The 18,931-nt window shown below is 46.6% G+C and overlaps 5 protein-coding genes across 5 annotated transcripts; 2 read left to right on the top strand and 3 right to left on the bottom strand.

Annotated features, from left to right (window-relative positions):
* The first annotated feature begins 5,044 nt into the window (after positions 1–5,044).
* EDB93DRAFT_1125272 (uncharacterized protein) lies at positions 5,045–8,557 on the top strand. The gene is made up of 11 exons (XM_041448711.1): positions 5,045–5,105; positions 5,164–5,427; positions 5,487–5,917; positions 5,971–6,120; positions 6,172–6,222; positions 6,282–6,298; positions 6,348–6,421; positions 6,477–6,766; positions 6,820–7,811; positions 7,874–7,910; positions 7,965–8,557. Exons 2-11 carry the CDS (start codon positions 5,202–5,204, stop codon positions 8,082–8,084), a joined length of 2,388 nt encoding a protein of 795 aa, XP_041311073.1. The 5' UTR covers positions 5,045–5,105; positions 5,164–5,201; the 3' UTR covers positions 8,085–8,557.
* Positions 8,558–8,964: 407 nt separating this feature from the next.
* Positions 8,965–11,217, bottom strand: EDB93DRAFT_1238656 (major facilitator superfamily domain-containing protein; the record flags this gene model as incomplete). The annotated part of the gene is made up of 14 exons (XM_041451550.1): positions 8,965–8,991; positions 9,043–9,135; positions 9,186–9,276; positions 9,351–9,474; positions 9,529–9,629; positions 9,688–9,832; positions 9,886–9,979; positions 10,031–10,062; positions 10,112–10,265; positions 10,318–10,469; positions 10,527–10,620; positions 10,676–10,777; positions 10,843–10,961; positions 11,037–11,217. 14 exons carry the CDS (start codon positions 11,215–11,217, stop codon positions 8,965–8,967), a joined length of 1,509 nt encoding a protein of 502 aa, XP_041311072.1.
* A 418-nt stretch (positions 11,218–11,635) lies between these two features.
* Positions 11,636–12,351, bottom strand: EDB93DRAFT_1101175 (uncharacterized protein; the record flags this gene model as incomplete). Its single annotated transcript, XM_041447074.1, has 2 exons — positions 11,636–11,707; positions 11,758–12,351. 2 exons carry the CDS (start codon positions 12,349–12,351, stop codon positions 11,636–11,638), a joined length of 666 nt encoding a protein of 221 aa, XP_041311071.1.
* Positions 12,352–12,812: 461 nt separating this feature from the next.
* EDB93DRAFT_1246923 (Rad52/22 family double-strand break repair protein-domain-containing protein) lies at positions 12,813–14,848 on the top strand (the record flags this gene model as incomplete). The annotated part of the gene is made up of 5 exons (XM_041452514.1): positions 12,813–13,346; positions 13,396–13,518; positions 13,577–14,524; positions 14,574–14,684; positions 14,741–14,848. 5 exons carry the CDS (start codon positions 12,813–12,815, stop codon positions 14,846–14,848), a joined length of 1,824 nt encoding a protein of 607 aa, XP_041311070.1.
* A 1,725-nt stretch (positions 14,849–16,573) lies between these two features.
* Positions 16,574–18,524, bottom strand: EDB93DRAFT_864648 (S-adenosyl-L-methionine-dependent methyltransferase). Its single transcript, XM_041457746.1, has 6 exons — positions 18,415–18,524; positions 18,186–18,329; positions 17,771–18,133; positions 17,629–17,714; positions 17,170–17,577; positions 16,574–17,115 (listed from the first exon to the last, which is right to left on the bottom strand). Exons 2-6 carry the CDS (start codon positions 18,322–18,324, stop codon positions 17,059–17,061), a joined length of 1,053 nt encoding a protein of 350 aa, XP_041311069.1. The 5' UTR covers positions 18,325–18,329; positions 18,415–18,524; the 3' UTR covers positions 16,574–17,058.
* Positions 18,525–18,931: the final 407 nt, after the last annotated feature.

Below are 18,931 nucleotides of genomic sequence, written 5' to 3'. Positions count from 1 at the left end.
ATTGTTCTGAGATCCAGGGGAGATCTGGAGATCGAGTTCATTCTAATGCTGGACATCTCCATCGAACAACACATGTGTTATAGCTATCCTCATTGATCAGCAACTGTTAGATATGATCATGCAATGACTCCAAGGCATTTCGCAGTGCTTGCGGCTGACAGACATCCTCGAGGAAACTTTCCAGAAAGAAACAGGTCAACGACTTCCATTCAGTCGAGCTCGAAGCTCCCCCAATTTCCGTAATAACCTACAAGCGTAATCCAGGGTCCACTCCCACAACTGCACCGGATACTTGTGACCCGGGTCGTTAAAGACGGGTGTAATGAAGGGGAAAGTTCTAGGACAAGAAGTCCGCCGATAATGACGCCGTAAGCACATGTATGACACTGACTCGTAAGTCCTGTCTACTGCCCGGGTGGCGTTAAGTGAGGGAGTCCATGGATGAAGGTAAGCAGCATGTTTGGATTGGCAATCCTACAAAGAACCAAGATTAAAACATTTAGCCGGAAAGTAGTAAACCGGTCCCGAGCTATAGGCTGAAATGTATACTTCACAGAAGAAAACAACCCTGCAACCGATCAAGTAAACGAATACAGTTGTTAACTTGTCAGAGTCAACAACAGACGGATGATCAAACTTACATTTGGGTCTTCCAAAGGGGTTCAAGCCGTTGTCCTACCGGCATCAGTCATGGACCGTGGATCTTAACCTTGAAGATGCCATCACTCAATGCCAGACGGTACCGGTAGAAGAGGTAAGATAAGACGTTAACGGTCGATGGCTATAGCCAGTGTCGACTCCCACGGCCCGGCCCGGGAACAATTCGGAGTTCAATATAATTTCTCGCAGACCCAGGCCTTGACCTGGAGTCTTTGACTCTGAATCAGTTGGTGGGTGCCGTGTTGCATTTGTTGTAAGTAATAGGATCTACATAACTTAGGAATGTAACAGGTTGATCCACACACTTCGTATTTGATAGGTACACTCCAGTCGCCATACAACATGTGTTTGTCTCCATAGACCTGATCTTAAATATACCTTTAAAACATCATATGGTAAATAAATGCCAAGACGGATTTTCGACTACAATTCTCCTTTCTGCAAACCACTCGGCAAGCATTTCCCTACACAGTGCTGCTAGTTGATACAAGTACACGCCCCTGGAAGGCAATCGAAGTCATGCTGGTTTCTGCATCAGAGTTTTTCACGATCTTAGCGTGATATTCTCGAACGCTAAGGATGAGGCGTGGTCCCAGCACAAATAGCTGTATAGCAGATAGAATTTGAACAGCACCGACGAGTATCTGAGCTCCAACAGAATTTGAATTCTACAGAAATTATGAGCAGTGCTTGCAAGCAGATATTAGCAAAAAGTTAGCGCACCGAGAAGTCTGGAGAGAGATAAGCAAGCTGGAGGCAAGAGACAACAACAACGCTAGCACATGCGGAACTTTAGCAGAAGATAATGACTACATTCATATTACAAACTCACCTTGCAAAATAAAGCACATGTGATTGTATCAACACTTTGAAACAGTCCCTGATGGTCGATCCCTTCGATGGGCTGAGTCGTCGCAGGTCACGGAAGTGTTTCACAGTAATCCAGACTGAAAAACACAGTGCGAGGACCTCCCAAACAGTGTTAAGAATCCAAGTCATTGAAATCAGAAGTTGGGCATCCCCCTCCACTGTAAAATTGCACATATATGTGCCAGAAATTATCCACTCCTCTGGTGTTCGTCAAATGAGCTGTGTTCTTCGACTCGATGATTAGAGCTTACCCGCTACAAAATGCTTGAGTGCTATTATTACGATGACTGCGCAGGCGATGTTAACAGCCAGGAAGATAATAACAAGGAGGATGAGCATCCTTCTAGATCCCTGATACATGGCATACAACCGAGCAATCATGATCACTTGCATCGTGTTTCAGTCGAGTCAATAATGCAGAGGTATTGCAGTTGAATAACTCACCGCACAACATGCCAGTTATGACCACATTTATCCCATTCACTGCGTAAAATATATTGTTGCCTAAAACACTCAATTAGTATTCACCCTCATACTAGTATCAAACACTCCGACTTACACCTATTAACTCATTGCGTTGAGCCCAGTTCAATGTTCAGAATCTCACTCACCCCTGCAAACGAGTGTATTCATTTGGATGGGAATGAATGAGATGGTTGCGTAATACTCACTGCATCTGTCAGCGGGACCGTTGTCATATTTGCTGTGTACCGCCGGTCAGAAGAATCAAACACAGTGCATATGAGACATACCAAGAACTTCGATACTAATCATCAGAGATGAGCTATTAGCACAATGTCAATTTGTTGGCATCGACACGTACACACAGAATGGCATTCCGATATAACGTATCTAGAACATTTTGGAGTCAGTATAACTTGCCAACCACGCTATAGCAAAACATGAGGTACGAACAACCAAATATAGCACAGTCATCAGCGACCAGCGTTGCCTCTGTCACGAATTCATTGTATTCTCCTGTTGTGCTTCTGATATGGGACTCTTATCACTCACCCAAATGAGTTCAATCTATGATGATACCTTTCTCAGCCAGTTTGCTACTGTAGCGATATCATCAACCTACCTCTTGTCCGAGTGTCAGTACTGGAGATATTATGAGAATATCAGCGGTTCTCGAAGACTGTCCCTCTCACCCAGATCGTATACAACCACGACGGCGGCGGCAACTGTGAAACTGCAAGTCAATGTTAGATCCAAAAATCACGATGCGACAAACCTGTCCAATAGCTGAAATACACGTTAAAACTGATTAGCGGCCACCAACTAGGATCATTTGAGACTACGGTCATATTCGGGGATGAGTGTGAGCAAATGGTGAATGATGGTGGTGTATAAGGATAACATTTGACGTGCTATTATACCACCGCTCCACGCTTGTACAAATTCAGCATGATGGAGATAGATAATTTATCCCACCTGAAGACCCTGCATCAGGTCATGAAGAAAGTATTGCAGTACGAAACCAAACAAAAAGAAAGCACTCGGCAATCACAGTGAATCTAGATTTCCAAATTAGCATTACGCACACGACTGTTTGAACCCCAGGAAAGTTTCAGTCGGTGATGTCGGCAACTTATCTTGAACACAATTCTGGGTGTTTTTGCTGCAAGCTTGTAAAAAAAACAAGGAGCTCGTTATGAAATCATGATCTAACACAGGTTTAGGCGTGTGATTTTGTACACTCAATCACTTCTTGGACCTACGCCAAGTGACACCCCGACTAGGACCCCTCCGAGTCCGCGCTCAACAGCTCCAGTATCGCTCAACGGCGTTCTCCGCCCCAAGCGGACTCTAATTCCTTGTTCACTCCATCGCTTAGCATTTCCTCATTATATCTGTTTCACATCGCTCGGTTTTCCATGTAAAATCAGAAACATACTAGACGATACAACAAAAACATAAAGAAGACAATGCCGCCACCCAAACCAAACATCGTTCAGAAGACAGCTGCCCCCAGCTACGAGATCCACGTCTAGAGCAGAGGTGGATGGTATAAGAACTACAGACAGTCCATCAGGCTTTTGAATCGAATATGGCAAAGATTTCTCTATACATGTGTCTCATATTGTATAGGGAAAAGGCAGTTTCCGTCGCTGTACATTGTGAGATAGCTTTTTGATTTGTCGAATTTGCTTGTTCGTAACTGTGAATGGGTCAGAATATAAGTATTAAAAAATCAATGTGCCTGCGGCACCCCAAAGGAATGCGAAGCGTGCCACTTGCTTCCTCTGCCGAACGCACAACGGGTGTGGGCTAGTTACAGTACTATGGGCTGACATCCGTCCCGATACGCGCGAGAGCACGACAACCACGACAACCAAATAGCAAACGGCAGCAAACATACCAGGACCCAAACTTCGATCGAGCCTAAAGTGGGTGGCAAATGAAAGTGTAAACATGTCTAGGAAGACCAAAAATAAAAGATCGAGATGCAGGAATCAGGATGAAGGAATGGAAACGATGTGAGAACATTAGTTATAACTGATAATAACAATCGGATGTACCAGAATGGGAGGAGGTTGCAGAACCACTTATCGAATGTATCATGACGTATCACTTGAAGTACAGGAAGACCGAATTTCGTTCCTCACAGGACGGGTAACCTTGATTGAGAAACAATTTGCATGACAGAATTTTGGATATCAGAGTGACCTGTAGACCCTAGTGCCAGTGGGAGGCATCTGTGAAAACCACTATGAAATGTTCATAAAGGAACAGCACAGAACTGACCGGGTATTCCAGGCTGTCAGTCAGGGGTGCCCGCTGCACCATCACAAAATAGAAAAATTCTTGTGAACAATGAAGGTGCAAAAAGTGGGCGTAACACTTTGACAGATGATGAAGATCCCGCACTTGTGTGATCACGAAACAACTCAACAGATGACGAGGATCCCGGCACGGATGTGATCGGAGTGGAAACGAATAGTGCTATCTTGTGCGCACCACGGTGGAGGTACATCCGTAGAAAAGCGGAACCACATGCGTGCCATGACGTGCTCGAGGTCAGCGGTCGAACTCGGATTGAATAAAGGGTTCTGAAGCTGCGCTAATCGGACTGGAAAAATGTTGTCTTTTGTGTGAACTGGTAAAACCGTGACTCGCCGACACGAATTGGACACGCGTCATGGTAAGTTCATAACAATGTTGAACGTGAGCTTATCAAGCAGAAAATATCCGAGTCGACCGCCTCAGAGTATCGAGATGCGAGGGTCCACAACAAGTTGTCCTTGTGACGTGAGAGAGGGTGAAATGCACCATTGAGATGTTAAGTACTTACTTGTGTAAGCCACGACTCACGAGAAGCACCCATGGCATGTCGAATGCACCCACGAGCGGTCATCATGCTGCTTAGAGCAACTAGATCTGGGTCAATTAGGTTGCCTTCATGATTTCATAAGTAGTAGTCCGTCGAGTCAAGGACTAAATCATCGATGGCATCGACCACGCGTCGCTGATATAAGCTTTCCACGCCCCGATTTTTCACTTGGTGCTTAGGCATTGCGGTGACCACTTCGAGTTGTTGACCCAAGGTCGTTGATTCGCCCATTAACTGCGTAAGTTTTTACCATCAGATCAAAATAGACTGATAGAAGAATCATATATTGAACATAGAATCGACTCGGAGTAGTCATCTTATACCGATAATCAAGATGGCTACTGGATATTCTTCTCCGACTTTGCAGGATACCGAGGTTCCCCAACCTCATCCATATCTTCACGAACCTTTGCTCTATATCTCCAATCTTCCTCCTTATGTCACTGATGAAAATCTTGCAATGACTTTCCAGCCATGTGCTCCATTCAGACCCAACATTGTACGTGATGGCAGCAATCGCCCTCTTTCAGGAACCATAGAATTCAAGTACCTTGAGAAAGGTTGTGCCTGATTTGCACGTTCATTTTAATCTTTCTAACTTAACTGTTAATTCTCATAGCGGAGAAGGCTCTCGCCACCCTGCAGTCGCGTCCAATTCAGGGTTTGCAACCTTCCGTGTTTTTGGTCCTATCTCCATATCCACCAACCACCCCGCCGACACCACTCCCCCCTCCATCCGCTCTACCACGTCTTGTCAAGCATCTTCCGGTTGGCTTCACTGATTTTCAGCTTTATGATTTATTCCGACCATTTGGCGCTCTTGCATCTACTCGGACACAGACTGGATTTGGAAGCGATACCGGAGTTGTCGAGTTCTGGCGTGAAGAGGATGCACAAATTGCAGAAGAAGCTATGCACTGTGCTGACGTTGAAGGACAAAACATTGCTGTAACAGTATACCAGGCGCGACGTACCAGTGGTACTGTCTCTGAGTTCAGCGCTCATGCCCCAACATTTGTCCCATCAGGATCTGTATTCCCCTATCCTCAAGTTTGTTTCTTAATATTATCATTATTTGATCGGGCTCACTAACCAAACATCAGTACTCGCCTCCCCGAGTGAGTCCATACCCTGCTGCAAGAGCTCCCATATTTGTTCATGGCCCGGGCCAGCAAGTGCAACTTGCCCCATTATCGGGACCCGGCTCCAGTAGTCACAGTGGTCTAATAGACCCTTGCAATCTATTCTGCAAGGTCGGCATTTCATGACGTTACTGTTATGAAGGTGCTTATCATCGGGTGCAGAATTTAGATCCTGAAATAAACTCCAACGGTCTTTTCGCCCATTTCCGTCAGGTATTGATATTTTACTTTCTTGCACTAAATTATTCGTCTTACGCTACATGAAATTATAGTTTGGTCAGATTGTCAGGTATGGGCCATCTCTTTTCTGATGAAAAACGCCCTAATGATCGGAACAGTGCTCGCGTGATGCGGAACGAGAATGGCGAGAGTCGTGGCTTTGGATTCGTTTCCTTCCAGACTCCCGACGCAGGTATAATATTACTATTTGCTCGACATTGGTAATTATTAATTGCATGTCAATCTAGCTTCCGCTGCTATGCACGGTATGAACGGTGTCGTTCTAGGCACAAAACAGCTCGTTGTCAGACTCCATGAACCAAAACAGTTACGACAGGAGAAACTCGCCCAGCGGTTTGGCCATAACGGACATCCTAGAAGTGCAAGCGGAGCAACAAGTCCCACTGCTAGTGAAGCTGGCGAAAGCTACATTGGCTTCTCTAGTCCACGCCGTGCTCCTTCTGTTCTCGGCTCGCCCGTTATGGGTCATATTGACCGTCCGGACAGAGGCAGGCGAGGCTCAGGCAGCTATTATAATGTAATATCTCTGTCCTTCCTCAGCACCCAAAATGCATACTGATATGTATACAGGCTGCTCTTTCCGGTACTCTTAACTTGCCTATGCGCTACGATGATCTTGCCGCGCTGTCACCTGTGGTAAGGAAAGAAGTTCTCACAGGTGAACTTAGTCGGCGAGTGAAGGCGAGTGACACTGTACCCGCCAATGAGGTTGAAGCGGTTGTCGAATCCTTGGTATCATTGTCTCTGAGCGAAGCCGTCACCGGTATGCAAGATCCTGCCAAATTCGCCGAACAACTTGCTACTGCCCGTAATTTGCTCAAGCCTGCCAGCACACCCTCACCTATGAAGTCGCCCTCGCCTTCGAACTCTCAAGATTCGCGTGTACTCGACCCCAGCGCTCTGAATGCTACTGCCTCGGCGCCGGAGCATCCATCTACCCCTATTTCAATCTCAGCGTCCCTGTCCACACCTCCACGCACTTCCTCTCCCTCTGGCTCGGTGCCACCTATTTCTGAGAAAGACCGCATGGCAGTGGCTGTAAGCAAACTTGAATCATCCAGGCAGGCCGACCTCGTCGAACTTCTTATGAGTCTTCCCAAGCGCGAGCGTGCCCTGTGTCTGTTCAACACTGATGTTCTGCGAGCAAAAATAGCAGACGCGAAAATGGTCCTGGATAGTGATGATGGAGATGAAGAACAGCAGAAGCCGGATACCCAGTCTATCCAATCTGCTCCTGCACAGCCCGTCCCGGTAACGCCTCAGATGAAGAAGATAGTTGCAACCACTGAGAGCTCTCCCAAGACTCCTGCATTGTCGTCTAAGGGTCCCTCTGCCGCGTCGTCCCCCGTACCAGTCACACCCGAATCATCTTCGTCACATACGATCGCATCTCTGGCACGTTTACCTGCTGCCGAGATTATTAAGCTCGCAAATTCATCGTCAGCAACCGGCCTACCTCTGCCGAAAGTAGATCCGTTAGTCGTCAAAACCACAGATGAATTTATCGACAGCCTTATGGATAAGCCAATACAAGCACAGAAGCAACAGCTCGGCGATAAGTTGTACGTCGGTAGTGGCATCCTCAGCTCTACGGAAATCTAACATTGCGATCAATTCAATTCAGGTATCGAGCTATCAAGGCGTTTGGTATCAAAGGCGCAGTAAGTTTTGGCTTCATCGGTGCTGCTCGTGCGACTGAACACTTCTTCTTTCAGCCTAAACTTACCATTGGCCTACTCGATCAAGATGATCTCCGAGCTCTAGCTCATCTTATGAATAGCTACCCTTCTGTTCTCAAGGAAAAGGCTCTCCTCCTTCAGGCTGGCGGCAAATAACGGATCGTCTGCTTAACCTCTAGCACATTAGCTTCTATTCTCATCTTCATTCCAAATTTTCATATCCGCATCTGCGCCATATCGTGCACTACACACTTCTAGGGATACATTCAGACCAATCACTCTCCTTCCACCATTACCGTGTGCTTCACTTTTACTGTCCAAATCTTTTTGTCTACGATTATTCTAGCCATCCGATACGCTTTTGTTACCTGCCACCACATTCTTCTCTCGTTTGTGACCTGGATTTACGACTTTACGAACCTTACTCGCCCCTATACGCTTGATGTTTGCTTCGCATTACCGTCGGCCTCAAAATTCTCCACACACTCTTCAATGTTATGTGTTGCGCCTCACTACTGAATATTCAGTTTGTTGCAGACCATGATATGGTATTGGAATCAGTATTGAACTTTCGACTCCATAGAAATGTAGACTAGTGACAAAGCGAAATGAAGGGTGCTCAATTTTTACTGCAGAATTTTGGGCAGGGCGTAGTATGGAAGATCCATGCCTTTTTGGATGCCTCGATTGTTGCTTATTGTCCCAACGGTGGAATTGGCACCCAATCAATGATCATGGGGATTGCAGGGGATTGTGCATATAATCCAACTTACGATCAATATCAAAGCACACAAGGAGCAGTGGCCTGGAAGTTGAAGACTAACGACCGCATCTCAATAGAAAGGAATTATGGTATACTAATCGGTTCATTCTCAGCTGAAAGAATAAGAATTTTGAGAACTACATGACTCCGGTAGCTCTTTTGATTCAAGTCCAAGATTGTGAGTAACTGATTTTGATGTCTGTCGTATTTTAATGCAGGACTTAACGGTATAATAGTATTTGGACTGATTATTCGTACACGATTACTTAGCCGCTATGGAATGTATCGGAATCCAGGAGCCTGTTGATTGATGGGAACAAATAAAATTTGTCTTTCAATTAAACGACTTACCTTGTCTGCAAGCTCCGACGTATCTACTATATCATCTGGATCTGGCTTGCCGTACTGCTGATCTCGTCGCATGTTGTCCAAACAGAAGGAAACCTTATGACAGTGATGAGTCCAGGTGATCACAAAAGGACATCTGGGCTTACACTCAACAAGAGTGAACATAGTGCAGCCAAAAAGAGCAGGGACGCAGAAACTGAGATCAGTTCGTCAATGTGACAGGAAGTTACGGTATGACTATCACATTACCAGTGAATCCATTCCTAAAATGCCGTGAGTTAGGTAAGATGTGGAAAGATGGAAGGACTAACGTGTAGGCGGGGCCCTCGGTCAAGGGGTAGATATGGGATCCCAGAATGCCTCCGATTTGCCCAATAGCACCATAGAGAGGGATGCCAGCGGCTCTCTTTGTTTCAGAGCCGAGATTATGGTTATCTGTTGAGTGGAAAAAGATAATTGAACAGTAGACATATAGAAAATTAGACGAACACCAAGCGTTCATCAAGCCGATGCTTGAATAGGTTCCGCTAGTGATAAGGAATGTTGCGCCATAGCGCACATCTTGCCGATGAGTAGCGCCAAGTAATATCCTAGAGCAGAATCCAGATCAGCGTTTGCATCCTGTGCGCAAATAACAACCTGGTTCACATATAACCCAGACCACCAATTGTACTGGTACAGACAAGTAAGGGTCCCCTAATCTGTAGCCTGTCGGATGAATAGGACGTAACCATGAGCACAAAACCAGCTAAAGCATATGGCGGCACTGTCATCAATTGAGCCATGGCATTTTCTAATGTGAATTTGAGCCAAATAGTTTGATGACGACAGAAATGATAGTCTTACCATGCCCCATGGTACCAATGATAGTTGGCAAGAAGGCCGACAACGATGCCAAAGCACAGTTGTGGCCAAAGTAAATTACTCCAGCTACGTAGATCTACAGCTTATATCAGATATCGGGCCGTAGAAACGCAGATGCAAGGCTTGCCCTCCAGTCCTGGAAAGCCGCGATGACGTGACCTATTCATCGGTCAGAACCTTGTGCTTGCATGAATTTTGTGGACATTACTTCGACGGACAACTGCACCAAAGTCACCACTTGTCCCTCTGTTCATACGACTAATTGCGATTTTACGCTCCGCTGCAGTAAGAAACTGCGTGGACTCCGGACGGTCTGGAAGTATGAATAGACAGAGTACACCTAGAAGTATTGTCGGCGTGCCCTGGAGGGCATAACATCAATGGCATGACCTACATTTCATCTGATGAGCATACCTCGAACAGAAAAAGCAACCTCCAGTTGGCAATCGACACCTTGACATGTTGTATCCCGTAAGCGACGAGCCCCCCAAATGCCCCTGCGACGGCTGCAAACCCGAACCAGTATGCGATGCGAGTACCGCACTCGGCCTTGGTATAGTAGAAAGCTATTAAAAACATCAAATCCAGCGATCATACACCAAATTTCTACAACCACAACTCACAAAAGTATAATACAACAACACCTCCGAATGCTGCTTCGAACGTTCCTAGTCCAAGTCGAGCAATCATCAGGCCAGTGAAACTATGTGCTGCTGCCTGAGTAGGTAACGTGTCATCAAACAAAGGAATATGGATTATAGAGTTCTCAGACCATCGATGTGGAACATATCCCCCAGAGGACAGCAGAGCAGCCAATCCATATGCGTGGACTGTAATACTTCGAAAGGACCGTGAATGGAATTTGCAAAAGTATCTATGAGCCATGTTGTCGGTAGTAGTTGGCATGCGACCAAAAAATCCAAAAGATTGGAAACTCACATAAGTGAAAAAGAAGGCAGAATTGACCCAATCAAATAGTACCCCAGTGGGATCTCCACTGAGAACATCTCCGGGCAAACCCTGTAATCGAGCATTGCCCAGGTTTGACCGATCAAGGTCTGCGAAATTCAAAGGTCAGACCACTTGATTGGTTTGCAGCCCAAATCAGCGAGGGCATAGAAGATCGAGCTCACAAGCAAATAAGTAAAGGAGGCATAGTATTGGCAGAATCCTCTTATCTAATTTTCTCAAGAGCCTTCTCTCTTGAGCTTCGGAGTCTTCGTCCAGCGGAATGAGCAGATCTCTCTCACTGACGCATTCAATGACAAGACCATCTTGTCTTCTGTCGCAGTGTTCATAATGGTCAACGTGCATTCTGTTGGCGCTTGGAAGAAAGAAGTATGGACCTCAGACTTGTAGGGTCGTCAGGAATCCAGAAGCCCGTATTAATAGTCCGCTACTTCCACTGAATCAACCGACTTGAGTCAGTGCCGACTCCCGAGTACATCAAGAGCATGTCTTCTTGATCCGGCCGGTCCATATTGACCGGACCTCTCGCATTAAACCACCTGTCAACTAGCGGCCCGTTTTCCTGGTGGGGGTAAGTATTTATGTAGCGCGCGCTCGATTAGTTTCATGATCGTGTGTGCTCCCTCCGCTGGCATGTTACTATAGTTGTCACCGCCGCAGGATGTGATCAGCACTAGCATAAATTCGATCGCTTGAGCTGCAGCAGCACGTGTGTACTATAGGCCAGAAGACAACTCTAATGGCCAGTAAATAAATAAAAATTCTAGAACGGAAGCTTCGCATTCTTAGCGGTGCGGGGAGGTTTGAGAGGGTGTGGACGTCGCCTCTTGTAATACTAGAGCAACATGTCAAACATCGCAGTGAAAGTGACCGTAGAAACCATACCTGCTTATACTCTCTGATACGCTTGGGCATACTGCGCATGAGTAACGCCCTCTGTTTCTCCCTCTTCTCTGCAATACGCTGCCACTTGTGCCCCTTGAACATTCGCTTCTTCCCTGCATACAATCTGTTCCCAACTTCCGCACCAAGAACTTTCTTCTCCTTCACTTCACCTGTCCATTCTATTTGGCGCATCCACGGTGCAACAGCATTTAGAACTCGAGGTTTTACTGAAGCCGAGGAACCTGGAACAATAGCCTGCCCAGAAACAGCAGCAGCAGCAGCAGCAATTTCTACTACCGAAATTTTAGGGCCAGGAGGCAGAAACCCAAGCGTGCCAGATTCGCGAGCTTTCTTGATAAGAGAAGCCTGTTGGCGCAGGGAGTACTTTGGTGGTGCCCATCTGCCTGTCTTTGGGTTGAGCTTTGGGATAAATGGATTCTCTATGCTAGCAACTGGAACCTTGTTGCGCGATGAGGATGCCGAGCTAGGATATAATTTGGTTTTGGGAGCTGGTTTCACGAGAGCGGGACTTTGTAGAGCAGTAGGTCCCAGCTCCCGTATTCGAAACCGTTTGACGGCTTGCAGAGCAGACATTGGAAGTTGGATTGGTGACCGCCAGTCTAAGTGAAAAGTTGAAGGAAAAACTTAATTTAGTTTCTCTTTCCAAAAATGGGTTATCCTGAGACGCGAAACTGAAGAAATATTATTGTACCATGCTTTTACAACACTTTGTAAAAATTCCGTTGCATTTTTCGTATCAATTGATATGTGTTCAAATTGCATATTTGAAGTTTCAGAGAAAAATATACAACTGTTCAGGCGCAACATTCAACACAGTGGCTGTATATTAAGGTTCAAAATATTATGTAAGCCATAAATGGCACGTGAGCGTCATTGAGCCTATCACGTGCACTAACAATGCGTCAATCTGTTTGTGTCAGTTTGGTCCTGGCAGCGCGTTTAATTGCGTTTAACTGATCTTCTTTTCGTCACCGTGACGTTACCAGTGAGGCTTAGCCCGTCTACCATCCGCCCATAATATCGTTCTTTTCTTGATGGCTGGAGCCTTTAGCGGCTACCTCTTGGATTCATATAATACGTCAATGCAACGGCTAGCACCAGGATTCGGTCGGCCGCAGTCAAGGGTTATCACCAGCGGTGCGATGTCGTTCGATGCGTCGATGCATGGCAGCTTTACATCAACCAACTCTTTCGCCGATCACTCAATTTCTATGGATATGTCCGATGATACGGCCATCAAGATCGCTACGCTTCAGGCCAAGCTAAACAAGAAGCTTGGGCCGGAGTACATCTCACAGAGACCTGGTCCTGGAGGTGGACCTAAGCTCACGTATGCGGAAGGGTGGAAAATCATTAACATCGCAAACGAGGTGTTTGGGTTTAATGGATGGAGTTCCCAAATTGTCAATATGACTACCGACTACATGGACTACAATGAGGAATCCAAGAGATGTAACGTTGGTATTTCTTGCATTGTCCGTGTCACACTTAGATGTGGTGTGTTTCACGAAGATGTGGGATATGGAACGGCAGAGAATGCGAAGGGAAAAGCCCAAGCGATCGATAAAGTAAGATCTATTCATTTGACAATTCCATTCATTCATTGTATTTTGTTAGAGTAAGAAGGAAGCTGTGACCGATGCAGTGAAGCGAGCACTTCGCAACTTCGGATCACTCCTTGGAAATTGTTTATACGATAAGTCATATACCCAAGAGATCACGAAGATGAAAGTGCCACCTGTTAGTACCTCTCGCAGTGCCGGGAACCAACTAGAGCTGATATAAGAATTTTGGCAAGGCAAAATTTGACAAGTCCGAGCTATATCGCCGTCCAGAGTTTGACGACACAAAACCTAATATAGCAAGCAGTATTCCAATGGCTGCACCTGCTTCAGTGCAAACAGCACCACAAACCCCTGCGATTACTCCAGATGTAAAAGCGAACAGGGTTGCGGTCAAGTCTGAGCCACTTCAGGGCGCAGAGACTCCGATCGCATATATCCCCCGACACTTACGACAGGAGATGGCTTCGGGTGCAAGTGGCTCCACGTCCACGAGCGCGACCCCAATCTGTAACGACCAAGCATCTTGGAATTGTCAAGGTACTACCAACGGCCTGAACACTCCTATCCATACACCAGTTCAACGAGCGGGGAATACGAATCGCGGACAGTATAGGCAAACTGCCCCATCACCACTTGTTCAGCCTGAGCAACGACGTGTGTCTTTCACTGAACCTGCTGCAGAACCGCCGTCAGCGGACGAGATTGGACTACCAGTGGCTGACGAGACGTCATACAGTATTGACTCAGAAGACGACGAATTCTACGCCAACGTTGACCTTGGAGATGGTGATTTAGGGAGACCGATCGACTTCGAAGAGGGCATGGGCGGAGTGAGTGTCTCAGACGTAACATCTGACCAGGGGGACGCCGTTGCATCTGGGAATCCTCGAGAATCCTCAAAGCCTCCCCAGGGAAACTCGGTGCATGGCCAAGAGATCTCTAGCTCTGGAAGAGGCGAAGTGACTGCTCCAGGAATTTCTCGTTTTTCTCACTCGAACGCGCCACGTTTCCAACCCGGTCCATCGGCTGCAAATTCTGTACGTCATAGACTCGATGATGCAGTAGGTGTACCTGCAGCACCTCCGAAAACACGCGAATCAAGCTCCACTGCATCTGCTTCCACTTCAGAAACTAGGCGTGGTACGCCATCCATGGGAGGGTTCCATTTTCCTCCGGGCATGGTAGGTACACTCTCCCTCTGAGACTGGTTATTGCTCACATGAAAGACAGAATCAACCCAGACCGGTGGGGCCACCTCAACCTCCAAACTGGACAACGGGTTCTACTTCCAGCTCGTCTAATATTTCGAGCCTGAAACGTAAAGCCGACACCACCCAGTATGTAATTCTTGATACTATTGGCATATGACCAACCCTAGACTCATCCCTGAATTATAGAACGTGTTCATTGTCATCCAAACCTTTACAAGGCCTTGGCCTGACCCAGCAACAACAATCAGTCGCTGGAAACCCCAACGGAACTCGAAGACCTCTGGCAAATCTTGATGTTAGCGCCGGCGGTGATGTGAAACGACCAAAACACTAGTATTCGCCCTCGAGTCCTGGAAGGAGCTTTTTCACCACGTCTCACCCGTGTCCTCTTTATTTTCAAGCATATGTTTACGGTTTGTTTATTCCATGTCATCCATCATTGTACAGCTACTTTGCACTTCATTTTTGCTACTTTGCACTATTCCCATCGCAATCACATACACACCAGCATCCTAATACATTTTTCTTATACGGCACAAAGGATCCCCTGACTCCCAATTACGAATTTCGATTCTGAGTTTGTTGTCTCTGCGAGTGTCGGGGAGACGGTTATAACTCAACACCGATCAGTTCCTATGTATTACTTACTCATCACTGCTGAATTGCAACCTGCACTTGAGTCTTAAACACAGCAATCACTGTATTCAGTCAGTCATGCAAGTCCGTATACGCTGGGGAGTAGGGTAGATTGTTCAATTGTAGGGGACAACAAGGAATCATGTCTGTGGAGTCACAACAGTACTCATTGCGTGCCAAGTACTAATCCTCACTGACAATAAGTTATCAATTCTAAGGACGGGTTTGTTGGACGAATCCCTCGTTTGGTATGTGAGCCAGATCCTCTCCGGCACTCAGCAGAAATTTCTAGACAACATTCTGAACAGTAAGCGTTAATATCTGAAATCTTGCTAGTCCAACACGACGTACGGTCGCAAGCGCCTGTCGTGCCACGTCCTTGATCTCCACGTGCCCTCACCTCATAAGTCGGCAGCAGTTGCTCATGCTCACGTTTTCGAATCAACAACCCGGCCTTGATGACAAGACCACAATTCACCCGCCATCAGATTTAACATCAAATCGTTGGTGTATGTAATTATTGCGGAAATTTATACATCCAAGTTCTAGCCCTGCGCCGTAAATCTGCGCCTATTGGATGCGGCCTTGACCCCTTTGTCAGTCTGCGGCAATCCAATCCATTTCGTCGTTCGCCGAGGCACATACTGGGCACCATATTGATGACATACAGACGTCCATATGCAGTGTCCGAGGACTAGCAAGTGGCCCGGGGACGCCCCCCTGCATACACAATTGTTGGTGGGAAACACCCACATGCTTCTGTGAAGCGACGGATAACCAGATGGTAGTATGGATCGAAGCGCTCCGTGAGACAGGTAGGATATTTGGAAATCAAGTGACAGCGGCAAAGAGAGGATTAATTACGGAGTTCAATACAATCAGCGAGGGATGTGAAAAGACATAGTCCAGACGAGCCATTGCAGTATCGTAGCACCTATTCCTCGTGTAAGGAACGTGTTCCTCAAAGCATTGGGCTTCTGGTGAAAATTTAGAGCCTGTGTGCAGAAAGTACCGTTACGGTACTTTGAAAATGGGACTGCATATGGCGGATAGGCTAAAGTGGTGATACATGTGTTGTAACCGCTGCGATCGCATGAGCTGGCAGTCTGTGTAACATATGACACATTCCGAGATTTGGGTTCCTGTATTAAGAAACTCAGGCTGTGACCCGTCTGAAAGCAATTCAAACCTTTTTCAATAGCAGCCTTCTTGGGTCTAGTTCTTCCCTCAAGCCTTGGTTTCGTTCGGCCTGTGGTATTCTTGTACCATTGTATATTTGCTAGTGTTAAAAAACTTCGCCATCAATACATTTCATTAGTATCGGGGACGACAACCCTCACCTCCCGAAACCTAGGCTCTACCTCGTCGATGTCCTGGGGGTCCTCTAGCAACCCGAAATGGACAAGGACCTCATCGACACGGTCTAGCGCGAACGTCGCCTATGACGCGCGCACAAGCCTTGTGAGCCTCAAAGCCGCTAATGTGACTTTGCAGCTAATCGTCAGTGTATGCCTTAGATAACCCGTGTTTGCTCGCCCTGGGATGGCTTGTCCTCTTATCATGGGTCATGAAATCGTCAGGGCTCTTATCAAAATGATAAGGTTCGCTTGTTGATGCGTGACGTGTTACTCACCAGTCTAGGTTTGCTCTGACGTTCTGCTCATCTTTTTCCGCCAAAATCTGAACGATTGTTCCCAATATCGTTAGTGCGGTTCCAGAATAGACTGAATCATTTAATGCTCAAGATCACTCGGTCACCCAAGGTTGCAGCTCAAAATCATGCTCAGCGCATGCCATAGTGTTATGCAAGATTTCTAGAATATTAGTGGCAGGGTATATACGTATATGTGGTGTCATGAGTATCCAGTCTAGCTTTCAGAAGATGCGGGCTTGCGGCAAATTGCGAGGTACATGGGCGTGAACAGCTTCAAACAATTCATGAGCCCTCGCTAGAAATTTACAGACATAATTCAACTCACTTTGGTCTGACCACCCTTCACAAGTGCATCGGCAGCGACCTTGAGGGATTCGCCAACATCATATGTGCCCTTGGGCAGAAAACCAAGCATCTCCATGAACTTGATTGCAGTGTGTGAAACGAGCTTTCCACTCCAGCTCATCCGCCAAACAGTGAAGCAATCCCAAGCAGTCTGGGCCTTCCATATGTCGCCTTCCAGCGGGTAATACCATGGAACTTCATCAGGGCGTTCGGCAAGATCCTCTTCGTGCTCAATAGAGAAGCCAACATTGATCATAGCTTCGCGAGCTTGCTTCAAGGGACGCATTTCTGGGATACCGTTGCCAAACTCAATAGCATGCGCAAGTTCCTTGTGTGCAGGGATGGATGCATCCCACGTGTCAGTCATGCACCATTCATAGACACCGAACTATAAACTGATGTCAATATATTGAAGCTCGGAGTTGAGAGTTAATCATACCACTCCTCCGGGCTTCAAGACCTTCATGATTTCACCATACACACCCTCCCATGTAGGTGCATGAACAGTGGCTTCAATGGCGTACACTGATATTAATGCCGTTAGGATTCATTAGCTTCTGAAAGCCTAGAAAAACGCCCACCAGCATCAAACGAATTCTCGCCAAACTGTTCTGACAACTTCATGAAATCACCCTTGGCGAAGCTTACTTGGTTTTCAAGGCCAGCCTTCTTGGTGTACTTCCGAGCACGCTGAATCTGGAAATCGTTGTTGTTCAAGCCGACGATATTGACGTCGGCGAAGCGAGCAATCTCGCGAGCAGGACCACCGACACCGCACCCGACGTCCAGTACTCGCATGCCAGGGCGAAGTCCCATTTGTGCTGAGAGGTAGTGCTCATGGCGGGCTAAAGAGGCTGTGAAAGCCTCGCCTTTATAGAACCGCGAGAAGTGGAAGGATTGTGCCCAGCCATATTCGTACAGCTCTGTCGCACCATCGTAGTAGCCTGTGGGTTCTGTCGTTAAAAGACATTCACAAAAAAAATTGTGAATTAATACCGTTTACGACGTCGGTGTAGCTCTCAACACGGTTTTGATTGTCCGCTTTACCCTCCTTACCAAGGTCCTTTTGCCAGAACTTGGTATAGTTCTCAACACGCGTCTCTTGACGTCCGTCAGAATACTGAGTTGAAGTCATGTTGTCTGCAAGAAAAAAAATTGCATGAGTATCGATCACTTCCTCCACGAACGAGTTTTCATGAAAAGAACAAATGGTGTTAAAACTTACTTGGATGTGTGTTAGAATAAAAGTTATGAAGGGAACGGACAATAAACACTGAGCAGCTAACTTGAACGAACTTGAATGAAGAAGAGGTTCAACTTGCTGCACTAGCGCCTTATTTTCTGTTCACGTGACTGTCACGGTTACTAGCTGAGGGCGCTGACCCGAAATCATGATTACTTACTACTAGTATCATCAACATTACTACTTGCTATAGCGCGTATGACAGTAAGTGGTTGCATATATAGCCCATAATATTTTGACCTTGATTATATTTCTTGTCCAAGAACTTGCGCAGCTGCATACCGACGTGACCGCCCCTTCCGACGGCGAGTTCAATGTCAGACTTCAGGCTTATATTTCTGAACTTCACACCAGCATCTCTTGCCGCAGGCATACCCCTTTCCGCGGCCTGGTCTTTCTCCCAAGAGGCGGTCCGTCAAATTATCAATCGACCTTTTATAGCCTTTAATTAAGCTTTGATTCTCGCGAGTGCTGCATCTTGATCCGAGGCTATCGTGAT

Source organism: Suillus bovinus (assembly GCF_016758785.1).
Source record: "Suillus bovinus strain UH-Sbo-P2 chromosome Unknown EDB93scaffold_8, whole genome shotgun sequence".
Classification (NCBI taxonomy): domain Eukaryota; kingdom Fungi; phylum Basidiomycota; class Agaricomycetes; order Boletales; family Suillaceae; genus Suillus; species Suillus bovinus.
This window is presented reverse-complemented; position numbering and strand designations above follow the sequence as displayed.